The 17000-nt window shown below is 41.7% G+C and overlaps 1 protein-coding gene across 1 annotated transcript in view; it reads right to left on the bottom strand.

Annotated features, from left to right (window-relative positions):
• Window positions 1–10857, bottom strand: part of CMTM4 (CKLF like MARVEL transmembrane domain containing 4) — a 28421-nt gene extending 17564 nt beyond the window's left edge. Inside the window, exon 1 of the mRNA XM_063140944.1 lies at window positions 10478–10857. Within this exon, the coding sequence (XP_062997014.1) occupies window positions 10478–10663 (186 nt within the window). The 5' untranslated portion in view covers window positions 10664–10857. The remainder of the gene's footprint in view (window positions 1–10477) is intronic.
• Window positions 10858–17000: the final 6143 nt, after the last annotated feature.

Genomic DNA, 17000 nt, shown 5'->3' with positions numbered 1-17000 from the left:
TTAAATAGGTTACAAAAAATGACTAAGTTCTTCAAGAAGTTTAAGTGACAGTAAGAAAGGAGGCAGTAAACTATTACCAGACCTATAAGAAACAAGTTAATATAGCAGAACCTGCTGTTTGTTTGTTTGTTTATTTCTTTCATTGGTGAGCTGCTCTATAGCCAAAGTTCTCAGGGTGACGTGTAATAAAATCAAACACAGTAAAATGATTAACATTAATGAAAAATGAAAAGCAGCAGCAGTAACAAGTTTTATAAGAAGATAAACAACAAAGCAGAACAGAAAAGAGCAATTTGAATGCGCAGCTTCAAAACATATCATGAGTAAAAGAAACAGCAAGCTACAAATAATTTAAATGCCTAAGAGAATAAAAAGGCATTTGCCTGCCACCAGAATGTCATGAAGTTGCTGCCCTCTTTATGGAGGGCATTCCACAATTTGGAGGCCATCCCTGAAAAGGCCAAGTCACAAGTGGCCACCAACCAAATCACTAGGAGCAAGGCCTCAGCTGGCGATATCAGGGCACAGGGAAGAATCTATGGGATTCTATGGGATATAATCTATGGGATTATCCAAAGGCAGTCCTTTGGATACTCTGGCTCCAAGCCATGCTGGGAGAGTCTGTGGCTCAATGAAAGAGCACATGGTTTGCAATCACCGGCATCTCCAGTTAAATTTCTACCTGAAACCCTGGAGAGCCACTGTCAGTCAGTGTTAACAATACTGGACTACATAGACCAATGGTGTGATGCAGTATTAGGTAGTTTTCCTATGTTCGGGTTTTATAAGTTAAAAAGAATACTTTGAATTGAGCCTAGAAACAAACCAGAAGACAGTGGAGAGAATACAACACTGGCATAATAAAATCATACCAATTGGTTTCAGTTAGTATCCTTGCCACCATATTCTATACAAATTGAAGTTTCTGGACTATTTTCAAAGGCAGCCCCATTTACAGCACATTGTAGTAATCTAGTCGGGAGGTTGAATCACTGGTGCCAGGCTATAATTATTGAAGTAGGGTCATGTGGCATACCAGACTGAGCTGGTAAAAGACAGTTCATGATACCGTGTTTAAACAAATGAATGCTTACTATAGTCTTCCCCCGCCTGGTGCCATGCAGATGTTTTGGATTACAGCTCCCATCAGCACAGCCAATAGTCAGGAATGCTGGGAGTTGTAGTCCAAAACACCTGGAAGGCAGCAGGTTGGGAAAGCCTTGCTTGGAAAATTAGTATGAGGTAGCACTGGAATAAGATTAGAGATGTAAAATTTCCGGAAATTTTGAATCCATGGGGAAAACCTTTTTTTCCCCATTTTTTCCCTAGGGAAAATGGAATTTTTTGAAAAAATGCAATATTAGCACTTTGTTACTCTAGGAACATAAAATGTAACTATGTACAAGTTGGTTTGGCATAAAATTATCACATTTTGTATATAAAAACTACAGTGTATTCAAACAATTATTACAAAATGAATTTATTTTTTAATTTTTTAAAAATTTGGTAACAAATGGAGCTACAAGCTCTTGAACTATAAGGAACACCTGAACTGTAAGGAACTTCTTCAGTTTTGCCAGCTTATGAGGAGCGGGCAAAAAACAATTTAAAAAAACTATGAGAAGAAACCATAAACATTAGTAACAGAGAAAATTATTTATGTCTTAAACATTTTATTCACCATGCTAAAGCAAAATATTCCATAATCCATTTTTACTTCATTTTTTTCAATTTTTCAGAAAAAGAACAAAAAAGGCTTCAGAAAAAATGGAAAAAACGTCGTCGTCCCCCAATTTTTTTCCGTTTCCCCCCGTGGGCTTTCACATCTCTAAATAAGATACAAAATACAGAAATGTTTAAGCATCTAGATTGCATCTGTTTGTTACAGGATGAACAGGAACCAGGGTGGACAATTAAAAATGAAGACGCAGGTGCTGCCGAGAAGCAGCAGTGCCATTCTTTGGGACGGAGATGCTACAACAGAGACTACAAAGAGGATGTTGGAAAGGAAAAAGCAGCAGCAACAGATTCCATCTGCTTCCGCTATCTTCTTAAGAACTTGGGATGAAGACAGGGTCAGACAGAAAGCTTGGCGAAAATTGGTTTGAATACACGTTTGCTGCACCCAAAATAAATGCAGCGAAGGTGTGTAGAAATTTGAAAGCACTTCCACAATGCTTTCCTCCTCCTGCTCTTCTCCCCAATCACTGTTTCTCTCCTTTGCCACCTTCCTCTCCCTGAATGTCTTGTGGAGGATCAAAATGTACACATGACAAAATGGTTTCAACAATGCTGGCAGAGCTGACATGCTGCCTGACACTGTCCGGTTGGACTGAAAAGGAAAAATGCAGACAGAGGTGACCATCTTACATAAGGCAACCCCGTCACGGAAAGCAAGCCTGTCACACAATAGCCATGGTATTCAGATAAGCAACTGTGTAAACACACTAGAACAGTTTTATCTGAAGGTATGCAAAGGTGGGTGGAGTTCAGTGCATGCACAAAATGGTCCACCACAGTGAGCAAGTGGTGCTACTAATGCCCTGCCATCCCACGCCTGTGGTAAAACAAAGTATTGGCTCCACTACTAATCCTGAATCAACAACCCCTGAAAGAATTTCAGTTATCCCTGACAAGTTAAGGCACCCTTTCACATTTTTAATCTACAAAGTTTACATCAGCTATTTAAGGCCACAAGGTAGTTTACAATCAAATTGAGAAGAACCATAACAGAAACCTATTAACAAACAAAACAACTGAAAAGAACAGAACAAAAATCAATGATCATACATGTGGCTGGCAGAAACCTGGTGTGTTCCAGGTTTCAGTCAACAACTTTCATTATCCCCAGCCATTATGGCCCAGGTTGGGAAAGACTGTACTAGATAAGTGTGCCTGACAAGGGCATTCCACAATGTTTTACTCAATCCCAAGGAAAAGGCATTTACAAACACTTGTACAGACACTTGTACAGGCATGCCTTTGAATCAAAAGTGCAGATGCCACAGGCCAAACTAATGAATTTAATCCTACACAATCCTATTCTGGCAACATCTGAATGTCCTATTTAACCTCTTGCTTACTAAGAAATAGAACCAATCATACCAAAATATTGTAGGTAGCCAAATTGGGTGGCTCTCCGTTGTCATTCCACCAACAGGCAAAATATTTTTATGAAGGCAGGCCTTTGGCATACAAGCTGGTCTATGCTGGAGGGTTTTTTTTTAATTGGCTGCTGCTGCTGCTTGTTCTTAATTGTGTTAATTATTTTGTTTTATGGTGTATTTTAATTAAGTTTTTGCTTTCAATCTAGATTTTATTGTTAGCCACCTTGAGTGCCATTCTTTGGCAGAAAAGTGAGTTGTCTCCAGTATTCGAGGCAGTAAGCCTGTGTGTACCAGTTGCTGGGGGACATGGGTGGGAGGGTGCTGCTGCACCATGTCCTGCTTGTTCATCCCTGGCCAATGGCTGGTTGGCCACTGTGTGAACAGAGTGCTGGACTAGAAGGACCTTTGGTCTGATCCAGCGTGGCTCTTCTTATGTTCTTAAAAAAAAAACTTCAGAGGGCACAGTCATACATCCTGTGGAAGGCGTTTCTTAAATTCTTTTCAAGACATTGATGTATGCAGCCTTTTTCCTCAACAAGGAACTGAATGTAATGTAGTATTTTCTGAACAGATAAGAAACCTCCCACAGTTAATACAAGTGCAGTGCGTCCCTTTCCCTAGTAGGAAGAGTTCCTTTTGAGAAACATAGAGCCTTGCCTTAAGGAATACGAAATTTAGCATTTAATCAAGAGGAGGGCAGCAAGTCTCTACCAATTAATGGTTTAAAGATCATCATTAAAATTTTGCACAATAAGAATAATTTGCCAGCCCAGATGGTTGGTAACATGGTCTTGCACACTCACACACAAGCAAAGAGCAGGGCAGAGAAATAGAAACCTCTATGGCAAATTACTTCAACATGTTTAACATACTACCAATAGTATTTTCTACCAGATAACCTATAGGCTAACAATTCAAAACAGGCACTCACTGCCACCACTATAGAACACGACATGCTTCAGGGAATTATACACTGCAGAGAGAGATACTTATATGCACATAAAACTCCTCAAATATTACCTCTTGACTGTAATTCAGAGAAAACCAAGGTATTTCACAAGCTTTTTCAAAGTAATTTGAAAAGTTACCTTCTACCCTTGGTTGAAACAAAGCCACACAAATGTGTTTTCAGTTATGCCCCAAAAGTACAAATTTCCCACTGTCTGGATTTTTGAAAAACATTTCACAGTCTCTAACAAAGCTCTTCAACCACAATGTTTAAGCCACCTGCCAATAACTTGTCAGTGGGCATTCCAAATGGCAACGCTGCCGGCCATATTTGTTTCAGGGATTGGGGAGGACCCAAGCAAATCTTTTCCACGAAGAACACATGTTTCTATCAAACCAAACAAATGGAATAGCTAATTTTCCATTTGCAATTATCAAACACATACCTACCAAAATAAGTCCAAAGAAATCTAGAGAAGACAACAAATGTTGATGTGCAGGGCAACTGTAACAATCCACTGTATGCAGAATATCTATTTAAATTTCTTATATCAACCTACTAATCTTGTTATAAATTGCAAGCATTTCTTGTGCCTGATTAAACTCAAACACTGTCAGTGAAGCTCAGGTACTAGCTGTAATTTAGTAAAAGTTGCAATTTTAACGTTAGTCAAGGCAAGGAAGTTTGCATGTTAATTTAGACAACCAATAATCTGTTGTGACACACTTGAAAGCCAGGGTCTCAAATTCTGCTAAATAATCGCCTGGTACATAATGCCAATCCATGGTTTGTTACCATACCTAATGTTTGTCTGGCAGATGAGCAAACAAACTGTGGGTTGTTTTCTCAATCCCTGGGTTGTTTGTTTCCCTTCTCCTTCGCCCACTCCCTTCCTGTATCCCAAATACATTTGCAGGGCTGTAGCACGGGCACGTAGAATGGCTGGTGTGTTTTTTACCACTCTTGCCCATCACCTCTGTTGCCTGGTGAAACAATTCATAAACACCCACAGTTCTGGGTTTACACATAACAACAATCCATGGTTTGAACAACCCAGACTTCACAACCCAACAAACCATGAGTTCTCTTTTTGGATTGTTTGTGCTTAACAAACCATGGTTTGTTAGCACGACCACGTTCAAACATTATGACAACCCAAAATTCAACAACACGTGCCATCAGTTAGTGTTTTATGTGCAAACCCTGTGAATCGCAAATTCAACAACCACAAAGCCTAAATTTTATAGCTGCAATAGTAAACAGGACAAACGTACACATATTTGCCCAATTTGCATGGTCCTGTAATATAACATGGAAAGATGTGCATCCATGTCTGTATTGTGATCTGCTAAGAACAGCAAGAACTGGACTCATGTCAAAATGCTGAAAATAAGAGAAATGGGACATATGAGCAGGCAAGGAAACCTGGATGTCAACTGTACCCAATAAAAGGTACCAATCCCTAACCAATGGAATTCCCACAAAGATCTTTTCTATTTTCACCATGTTTTGAAAAATAACTTTATGTAAACTTCTGTATCTTGATAAATACAAATCCTTCAGTATTATGGAGTGACTTATTATGCAGAAAGGCAAGCCAGAGTTTACAGAATTTAGCAAGTCCTGTAGAAAGCCTTTTCAATCTCAAGATATGATAAAGAAGGAAGCCACACAGCAACTTCTCCTATTTCACTTGTCTCTGTAATTTTCAATTGATTAATTATTCCATTATTGAGATATCCCAAACACTCCAGACCAGAATGCCAATATTTTTTAAAAAAAATCTCCTCAAACATAAGGGCTATAAATGTGACTTTAAAAAAAAAGAAAAGAAAGCTAAGATGATCAAAAGTCTGACCAAGCCACTCCACTCCACATATTAGCTTTCATATGACATGGATGATTATGAGGTGATCAGAGCCATACATACAGTATATCCACAGTCCCTAGTCAAGTCAAACTCTGAATTATATCGGCTGTACCCATTCTTAAGAATATTTAACTTCACAGTATGTCAACACAACTGTTTTAGCAAAACTGAAACATGTTCATCTCACTTTTTGCTTGTGAACATTATATTGCTGGTCTAAATTTAAACTAGCGGCACCAAAACAAGCAAACCCAAGCCACTCTAAAGTCAATAAACACCCCCACGCAAACCCACTTTCTTTTGTCAATTACAGAAGTCACAGCAAGACCTGTAGGGTAGGCAGAATAGGGTGTAAATCTCAGACGCTAAAACTACCAAGACACCAACAAATCAGGAACTAAGCCAGGAAAAGAGAAGCTAACAGGTCTATTATTGAAATTGTTTTTAGCTGTTTAAATTGCTTTAATTTTCTACATTAAAATGCTAGACTGTGTCTTATTATCATCTTGTATCCTGTAATATTTTATAATGTTGTGGTTTGCAATTTTTGTGAATTATTGTGAACCGCCCAGAGAGCTTTGGCTAATGGACAGTATAGAAATGAAATGAAATAAATAAAATTTAATAATCATCTGCCACAGCTATTTCTGTGACTCTGACTTACTATCTACCTTTCATGCCAGAAAAACAAGGGGAGTATTAGCTAGGTTTTTTTTCTATTACAATGTAACATTCTCAAATCATATCATAATCGATCCACACAACTTGTGATCCTCTGAATGGATCAACAGTTGTCTTATCACTAGACTGTACAAGTTGGACAATCTTGATTTTCAAACCTTGGTAACTCAGCTGATCTGACATTAGACTACCCTGTTGACAAGAACAGGGATCATGAGGCTTTCTATAAACAAAGAGCCTACAATAAGTAAATTTGCAGCTTTTTAAAAACAAATACAGTTAGTTTTCAACAACATGCTAACATTCTGAAGGCAGTACACCAGTCTTGTTTTGCTCTTCCTTTAGAGTGAAATCTTCTTTTGCCATTTACATTAAAGTCTGAGCACATTTTAATATGCTGGTGATTACCTACAAATCCTTAAATGGTTTGGGGAAGGATTATTTGAAGGACCGTCTTCTCCCACATGAATCTGCCTGCTTTTTACAATAGTAATTGAAGGCCTTGTTCCACATTCCTTTGCCTTCAGAGGCAAAGTTGCTTGGGCCATGGGAGAAGACCTTCTCAGTAGCAAGCTCAGTTGGTGGTCTCTTAACTTTTAGGCAAATAGCCAAGACATTCTTCTTTCAACCAGGTTTTGGGTTTTTTAAAAAACTTTGTACTTAATGCAATTGGTTTACTGCTACTCTGTTAACTCTCAGCTCTTTTTTATTGTGATAGTACTGTGATTTTATTGCATATGCTTTTCATCTATATTGTAAACTGCCTTGGGGGCCCTTGTAGCCAAAAGGTGGAATATAAATCTTAAAATCATCCAATCAATGTGTGACAATGGTCTTCATAAGGACAGCTATAAAGTCTTCTACTAGTGGTTGTAAACTGTTTGCAGAAGGTATCCAGGTCAAATTCCCCTCTAAGCAGCTGAAGCCATAAACAAAATTCCAACTCCACCGATTCCAAATCAAATGATTGCAGAACCAGAAAGAGAGAAGTACCTCAATGATGCAATTCTATGCAACTTAACTCATAATATGCTTACTTCTGAGTAAACATGAACAGAATTGTGCTCCATGAGGTTACCTGGTCTATTGAACCGTTCTAGACAAATGTCTACTTACATAATCAGATAGATTTAATCAAGGGTGGGCAGACTTCAGATTTATCAGATTGATTACTAGAACTCCCAAAATCCACCAACCACATTACATAATCAGATAGATTTAATCAGGAGTGGGCAGACTTCAGATTTATCAGATAGATTACTAGAACTCCCAAAACCCACCAACCAGAACCAGGTACAAAAGACATACACCTAGAATTAAGGAACAAGGTGCCTCTGAGCACATTGTGAGCCTAGAAATTTCTTTCAGTACCAGAACTGAATTCATAGTCCTTCTACACAAAAGTCAACTCCTGCTTACCCCAAGCTTTCTTCATTTCTGCAGACTAATTTAGGTGGGACACACACACACACTTTTGTTGCCGCTATTATTAAACAACAGGGAGTCAGAAATCCTTGCCAATTTACTGCAAATCAACCAGAAATTTACCAGTAGATCCCAATCTACCTTCTGCTCACACTTGCATTAAATAGACTGAAATGGTAGCAGGAATAAAGATGAGAAACAAATACTGCAAACACACCTACCCAACACACCTGAGAAGACAGGAAAGGGTCAAAAGAGGACAGGTTACCTCCTACCTGCTATTTTTTGCATAGTCACAAAAGGTGACCTTGCAAGGCTAGATAAAGCCCAATAACCTTCCAGAATGTCACCTATTGTCTAACTGCTCCCTTCCCTCCCTAACTCAAATCCTTGCCCAACAGGATTAAACATGAGCAGGAACGAAGGGAAAATAGGTTTCCTTTTCATAAAGAAAAAAAAATCTATCCAGAGAGATAGAAAAGAAAAGCCAGTGTTGCCTCCTTCATGATGCCAGGAGAAAATCAATAAAGGGATTTTGAAGCTCACCATATATTTAAGTCAAAAGTTCCCAAAGAGAGATGTTGGGAAGTATGTAAAAAGTACTATTTAGTTTAATTGTATTCCAGCCTTCTTCCCCAAGGTACAAAGAGTGGCATGGGGGGAGGGGAGCATTCAATGGGACTCCCTCCTCTAAATCCCTGCTCTACTAGGTTTAAGAGCAACTTATAAAAGGAGCCTTCTGGCACCCCCAAAAGATTTGAAGATCTTTATTTAGTTAAGTTATTTTAGAGCAGAAGCTTTTGTAGAGTAGACTAGAGTGCATTTTATCAGACACAAAATGTGTTATCCTCAGTTGGCAGATTAATATTACACACATAAATATTTGGAAGGGAGCAGGGTGGGTGGAGGAGGCTGTTTTATAAAAGGCCATGAAGTACAAGAAGTGTGCCTTCTGCATTACAGGTCATTGTAGACCCCCTGATCCTATAACTATTTATGTGTGAGATTGCACACACACACAAACACACTAGTATACAACCCAATAACTGAAGCACTCTGGGAGGGTGACAATATGCCAACCAAGAGTAAAACTTCATACAGCTGGCAAAGCATGCTTTAGAAGTCCACCATTCAGCCACCAGGAATCTGTTACGTCTTTAAGGAGCCCAGAGATTGCATTTTTTTATTTATTTTCTTATCTGCTGTTATAGACTATGGCGTCTAACGCAATGCAATTGTGCTGGAGAGATAAGTGCAACATCTGGAACCTTCAAGTCCATCTACTAAATCCGGGCCAAGGGATTGGGGCGGGGGGGGGGGGGAGAGAGGGAGGGAGGGAGAAAGGAAGGAGATATATGATGCCTTCAGAAGAGTAAAAGGGGATCCACTCCGAAGTGCGATATCAACCCTAACATATTAAAACCTTCAAGTCCATCTACTCAATCCGGGCCAAGGGATTGGGGCGGGGGGGGGGAGAGGGAGGGGGGGAGAAAGGAAGGAGATATATGATGCCTTCAGAAGAGTAAAAGGGGATCCACTCTGAAGTGCGATATCAACCCTAACATATTAAAACCTTCAAGTCCATCTACTCAATCCGGGCCAAGGGATTGGGACCGGGGGGGGGGGGGAGAGGGAGGGAGGGAGAAAGGAAGGAGATATATGATGCCTTCAGAAGAATAAAGGGGGATCCACTCCGAAGTGCGATATCAACCCTTATTAAAACCTTCAAGTCCATCTACTCAATCCGGGCCAAGGGATTGGGGCGGGGGGGGGGGGAGAGGGAGGGAGAAAGGAAGGAGATATATGATGCCTTCAGAAGAGTAAAGGGGGATCCACTCCGAAGTGCGATATCAACCCTAACATATTAAAACCTTCAAGTCCATCTACTCAATCCGGGCCAAGGGATTGGGGCGGGGGGGGGGGAGAGGGAGGGAGGGAGAAAGGAAGGAGATATATGATGCCTTCAGAAGAGTAAAGGGGGATCCACTCTGAAGTGCGATATCAACCCTAACATATTAAAACCTTCAAGTCCATCTACTCAATCCGGGCCAAGGGATTGGGGCGGGGGGGGGTGGAGGGAGGGAGGGAGGGAGAAAGGAAGGAGATATATGATGCCTTCAGAAGAGTAAAGGGGGATCCACTCCGAAGTGCGATATCAACCCTAACATATTAAAACCTTCAAGTCCATCTACTAAATCCGGGCCAAGGGATTGGGGCGGGGGGGGGGGGGGAGGGAGGGAGAAAGGAAGGAGATATATGATGCCTTCAGAAGAGTAAAGGGGGATCCACTCCGAAGTGCGATATCAACCCTAACATATTAAAAGCGGGGTGGGGGGAAGCACGCATTCATCGTAATCATCATGGTTACAGTCATATCCCCAACAATAACGCCGCCTGGTGAGGGGCGCGGCGCCCCCAGGGCATCCCCGGCAGCTCGGTACCCACCACCTGGGCGATCTTGAGCCGGCCGAAGGTCCCCCTCAGGTAGTCGGGGTCGCAGCGGAGGCCGCGCAGCCCGCGGCGCTGGCTGACGGGCTCGGTGGTGGGCTGGTAAGGGCTGCTGGCGCCGGAGATCATGGAGGTGCTCGACGCCTCGCCGTCGAAGCCCTCCAGGTCCTCGGCGCTCCTCATGTCGCTGCGCCGCCGCCTGGGGTGGGGTCGGGGCCGTCTGGGAACTTTGGCTGGCGGGAGAGGAAGGCGGCTCCTGGCTTCAGGCCGGGAAAAGCGGCGGCGGCGGCGGCGGTAGCGGCGACGGCGTTGAGGAGGATGCCGGAGGGGGAGGCATGTTGGGTCCCGAAGCCAGGCGGAGCGCTGCCCGCTGAGGGAGCCCCTTCAGGCCGCTTTCCCGCCTCGCGGCGCCCGCCTGAGGCGACGACGACGGCGGCGTCTCAGTCCTTCTTGCCTTCCCGCCTCTCTTCTCTCCCCCACAGCTTCGGCCACCGACGCCGCTCCCGCTGCCTCCCTCCCCGGCTTGATAGCGCCGCCGCCGCCGCTCCTCCTCCTCCTGCTCCTCTGGCTCGGCGGCGGAAAGGGAGGGAAAAGAAGGAGACGAAAGCCCGCCCTGAAGCGGAGGTAAGAAGAGGCTGCTGAGGCGAGGGTGCGTCTTCCCTCAGGGAAGGTCCTAAGCGGGCCCAGCGCGGCCGGAGCCTGCCTATTTATTTATTTATTTATTTATTTATTTAATTTAATTTAATTTAATTTTTATAATGCCCCATAGCCGAGGCTCTCTGGGCAGTTCGAAATTTCGTAGTCAGAGGGTTGTATCCAGTGTTGGTCCTGGTTTGGAATAGACCCATTGCGATGAATGGGAGTCAAGTTACAATAACATTGGGTAGAAACCGTTGGATACCACCTAGAGCTGCTGCCGCCTTTCTTCTTCGTCGTCTTCTTCATCTTCTCCTCCTCCTCCTCTTCTCCCTTTCTAGCAGGGCTCTCTCGTGTGTACGAAGCAGCGACATGAGTTTGGAAGTAAAGCCACATGTAATTCAACAGGTAAAGCTTTTTCCCCAGCGCTGCTGGGCCAGTGAAAAAGCTTCACCTGTTGAATTCTTGGGCACCCAAAGGCAGCCTGTGGTGGGTGGGTTGTGGTGACTCTCACACAGCCTCACTTCTTCCTGGTGTGTGTTGATGAGATGGAATGGGATGGGGGTGGGTGGGGGGAGAATAGAATGTGTTTGTGTGAATTAGGAATAGAATAGGAGTGTATTATATTATCTTTATATATTATATATAAATGGAAGTGTTTGCTTGTATGTCCTCAATGGACTTGAAAATCGTACATCCGATTGTTACGAAACCTGCAGGATTTCTTGTACCTGTATCTGGGATGGTTTTAGGCATACTGACAATTTCATCTGCCGTCTTGAACAAAATGGCAGCCAATCAGTTTATTTTAAAAAAAGATTTACTGCTTCAATACCATTTGATCCATTTCAGCCAAACTTCACATCATGATTCAGTACTACAGTGAGCACATTTTCACCATACAAAATTGTGTCGGCTATCTTGAAACAAAAGGGTGGTCAATGAAAAGTTTTGAAAAGATTTTTAGCTTAATACTTGTCTTGTTCCTCTGCCTTGACCTATCCTCTGGCTCTGAAGAGGGCTCAAAGGCAGAGGAAGCACCCTCATTAATCCAACTCCCACTGGGCTAGAGTCTTCCAGAGGATGTGCCTCTACCTGACTGCTCAGGTGAAGAGGACTCTCCCCCATCCCATAAGAGCCAGTGGCTACAGATCATGCAATAGCCCTTTAAGAAACATGCTGCTTCTCTGAGGGTGTGGAGCTAACTGCAGGTTTTGAATTGCTGGCCATTATAAGGCTTCAGAAAGCCTTTGACTATTGAGTCACCCACTCACCTTGCCTGAGTCTCAGCTAACTTGGAGCTGACCAAGGTTCTGGAAGACTCTGCCGGGTCGGCTCTTCGTCACACCTCACCTCACCTGACACCACAGGATTGAATCCCACTTGACCGGACCTGCCAAGTTCTTTCATCTGGGTGCTTTGAACCAAGTTGGACAGGACAGAACCATTTGATCAATTTCAACCACACCACATGATGATTCAGCACTACATTGAACAAATCTTAACCATACAAAAATTGTGTCTGCCATCTTGAAACAGAATGGTAACTAACTGAAAATAAAACTTGCTATGGCATCATCTGGCATTGCTACTACATTGTTGCAAAGTGGGAAAACCACACACTCCATGTTTAAATCACCACTCAATATCAGTGTTGTTATAACTTCATTGTGCAACATATCTAAACAGAGTGCTCTGTCAAAGCTTTTGCAGAAGTGTGAACTGATAGTTCCGAACGAATGTACCATGGTGAACAAACTCGATCAAAGCATTTGACCTCACATTAAAAGACAACCAATAGAAAGAAGCCCTTGTGGGTTGTGTAACTGTGGTACTAGCTGGAGATTTTTAACAGACATTGGCAGTGATTCCCAGAGGCACTCGGGAGAATTTTCTCCTTTGTGAGAAAGAGGTGCCTCTTCCAAGAAGATGGCTGCAACAAATGCACACAATGTCTAAAATGAAGTACCGGTAATACATATATAATTGTTTTCTCTCATATACAAATGTATGCAGAATTAAATCAGATTAATCATGGGTTAATTATGATTTCTGGGTAACAATTCTAGTCAAGAGCTGTATCTTTCAAGTAAACTGAGTTTCCAATACCTCCTTTAAAATCACCACTGGCCCTCAATAGGGTAACATAAAAAATAAGGACAGAGGCCCTGTTTCATCAATAAGTTGAATAACAGGCAGAAATTCAACAGGTGTTGTTTCCCAATTCACCATCTCCATGCCAAGAAAAGCAAAACCTGTTGAAGCTGCACCTGTCATGCAGTTCTTAAGGGCATAAAGTCTCTGTTGGAAAAATAGCAAACCAACAGTCAAAATAGAGTAGCACATAAGCATCAACTAAGCATTTGGCAATGGCCTGGTTCAGACAACACGCTAAACCATGCTGCTTAACCACAAAATAGTTTAGGGAATGCCATTTTGTGGTTAAGTAGCTAATGTTGTCTGAACCAGGCCATTGTCTGCTAAATTATTTTTTAAAGATCATTTTCCAATTTGAAGACAGCTAAATAATGCAAATCTGCTACAATCTATCTACATAAATGGATGTTTTTGTTTTTTACATCCTCAAAGACGTAAAAATTGTCCACCTGATTGTTATGAAATTTTTAGGATTTGTTTTACCTTTATCTGGGATGGTTTCAAGCAAAGCGAAAATTCCACCTACCATCTTGAACTAAAAGGTTGCAAAACATTTTTCAAAAAAGATTTACTGCTTCAATACCATTTGATCCATTTCTACCAAACTTTGCAGCATGATTCAGCACTGCAGCATAACCATGCAATATTCATGTGGTGTGGTTTTTTTTAAAAAAGCAAGCCCCAAATATTGGAAAAATACTGAAGTCAATACTAAAGTATATTAAAAAAAGCAAGCAGTTTGAAGCCAGGGAAGATTAGTAGACTGAGTTAAAGGTCTGCCCCCTCTCCTCTCTATGGGTCAGCTTCATCTAAGGGGCGTGGAGTGGGCAGACCCCTCCCTCAGGGGGCTATAGAGTAGACCATGGCAGAAATCACGCCTATGGGTCCCAGTAGGCATGCCTTCACTTAGGGGGTGGGTGGTGGTGGTACAGTGTATCCAATTCTGATAGCTGTGTAGGTTTGCTTAAAATCTACTCTTATCACCCAAAGGCAATTCCAACCCCTGCAAAGGCCGGGTCCATTTGCTCATCTGATTATATGCTAGCCCAAGTACTGAGTAAGTCCCCATCCCCCATTTCAACTATCATGATTAACATCAAATTCATTGGCATGAGTTTCAGGATGCTTTTCCTTTTTCACTGTGCACATTTTTATAGAGCATAAGGCAAGAATAAAAGCAGAACCAAGCTGCTGGCAAAACAGCTTATTTATTTCCTGACATTTTTCTTGAAAGCAAGATATTTTTGGCAAGCTATACTCTCTAGCTCCCTCAATTGGAAACAAATGAGCATACATTGAGACTCTCATGGTTGAAAATAGTAACAATATGCACATATTTTTCTTTTAAAAAAAACACTACTGAGCATAACAACACTACTCATCACTAACGACATGAAAGTCAAAGCAGAAATTCAAATATATATTGTCTCCTTTAAAACCTATGAAAATCCATAGCTAATAGGGTTATAAATATTGGAACAAGGTGAAAAAAACATAAGCAGCAGCACTTAAGGCTGGATGAGGAAAGAGATGAAAGCAAGAAAGTCACACCAAAGTGATGCAAAGCTGAGATGGGAACTGTCACTTAAAAAGGATCAAAGGGTGCACGATTTGCAGAACCTTCAACTTTTTTTTCTCAGCTCCATGCATTTTCATCAAGGCCCTTTGTATGAAGTTGCGGAGCGGTTTCCATTGCCCTGATATTTAAAACACCTAAATATTCTTCAATCTGTTACTTACAAAGAAACCCAAATACACCCATTCCTTCATTTCTTGGAACAACTGGTTGTTTAGGTCATCATGCCAGCAAGAGATAGATTAACAGAGAGAGACTGGTTTGCCAACAAAACCTGTTGAGGACCATGGCTCAATAGCAGAATATGCATTGCATGCAGATGATCCCAGGTTCGAACCCTGACACCTCTACGTAAGATTGAGAAATTCCCCTATCCAGAAAGTTGGAGAGCTGCTGCCAGACAGTGTTGTAGACAACAGGCCTGTTTGCACATTACAACAGCCCACCATGGCAGGGATGTTGCGTTCATGCCAGGTGCCCGCAGGCACCATTTGCCATGTTGCGTGAACCCAAGTAGCAGGGGTTGTTTGAAGGTTAGATCACCTGCAAATAACCCTAAAACAAGCCATGGGTTATTTGATAGTTGGCTAATCCCCAAACAAACTCTTGCTGCCTGGGTTCGCACAACACAAACCAGGCACCCGGCACAACACAACAGAATTAAGCCATGGTGAGCTGATGTGTCGTGCAAACCAGATCAATACTAAGTTAAACAGATCAATAGCCTAATAGTAAAAGGCAGTTTTTTATGTTCCCATTACAGAACCACAAGTGGATTCTAAGCATCGGATAAGCACATTTGAATGGGCTAGTGTTATTATGCTAGCAGTCACCAAAGATTATGAGCTGTTTGCATAAGCACCGATACCAGTGAAGAAGAAACTGGAAACAGGAAAGTGCACACAAGATGGGGGATGATTCATAAAGTCACTTCAAAATACTATACTTATCTGCATTATAAATTTAACCATTGTACCATTGGCACACAGTATAAAGTAAACGATATCTCCTAAAATTCAGGATATTTGTGCAAGGGTGGGGTAAACTACAATCAGTGCATAGTCTAATGAAGTCTACTTTGAAAGGTACTAAACAAAGAGAGACAGGAAAGATAAAGTCTATTTGGGACCTGACTTGAAGAACCATCTTCTCCCACCTGAACCTGCTTACATACCTGTACTTGTTAGCTGAGCCGTTGCTCCATGTCTCATTGCTTTGAGATTCAACTGGCTGGGATATGTGATAGGACCTATTCAGTTGCGGTGCCCAGTTTGTAACACTCCGTTGGGAAGCCAGACTGGTTCTTTCCTTAACAGCTTAACAGCAAATTGTAAAAACATCTTTATTTTGCCAAGACTCTCATTTGATTTCTTTGTGTTGATTTCTTTGTGTTTCCTTGTTTGTTAAGTGCACTTTAGCTGGCTCTGTTTTTTGTTCTCCATTTTTATTGTGATGTTAGTTTTCATGCATTTCATTTTTAAAAGCTGTAAGACACCTTAATGACTCATTTGGGCCAAGGGGCAGGATAAAAATACTTAGATTAAAAAGAAATCCATGTGTGTTTAGGGGGCGCACACTGCAAGTGAAAGAATAAAGCCACAAGGGTTTGTCCAAGCACCAAAAAGGATTTGCTATAAATGCAAATACATAGCCAAACCTACTAATAATGCTCTAATAAAATATTGAAATGACTCATTCGGTAGCAGATAGTTTACACACTCAATGCATGATTACTCCGGTGAAAGTATGAGATACGGTAGAAGTAATGTCACAAATCAAGGAAAGGATAAACACTGCAAACGAATCAGTGCAATGGCATTATACAACTCTATGATACATCCTGATTTGCACATTGCAACTAAGGGAAAATATTTACTCAAAATACAAACCTCAAGATCATCCATTGAGACTAACAAGTTGGTTGGAAATAAAAACATAACGCAGCATTAACCCATGGAATACCTTGCCAAGGGAAGCTGTGACAGCCACTAGCAGAAATATATTTATTTTAAAAAGGATTTCATTAATGCAGTCATAGGCTGGGTCCACACAACATGACAACCCACATTCAACATTTGAGTATGGGCTGAGTGTGGGTTGTCATTGAAAGGTGGGTTGATGTGTTGCCTGTCATTGGGTTGTTCATGGTTA

The sequence above is a fragment of the Elgaria multicarinata genome, chromosome 14, assembly GCF_023053635.1.
Source record: "Elgaria multicarinata webbii isolate HBS135686 ecotype San Diego chromosome 14, rElgMul1.1.pri, whole genome shotgun sequence".
Taxonomy (NCBI): Eukaryota; Metazoa; Chordata; class Lepidosauria; order Squamata; family Anguidae; genus Elgaria; species Elgaria multicarinata.
Note: the sequence above shows the minus strand (reverse complement) of the source record. Positions and strands in the feature narration are given on the sequence as shown.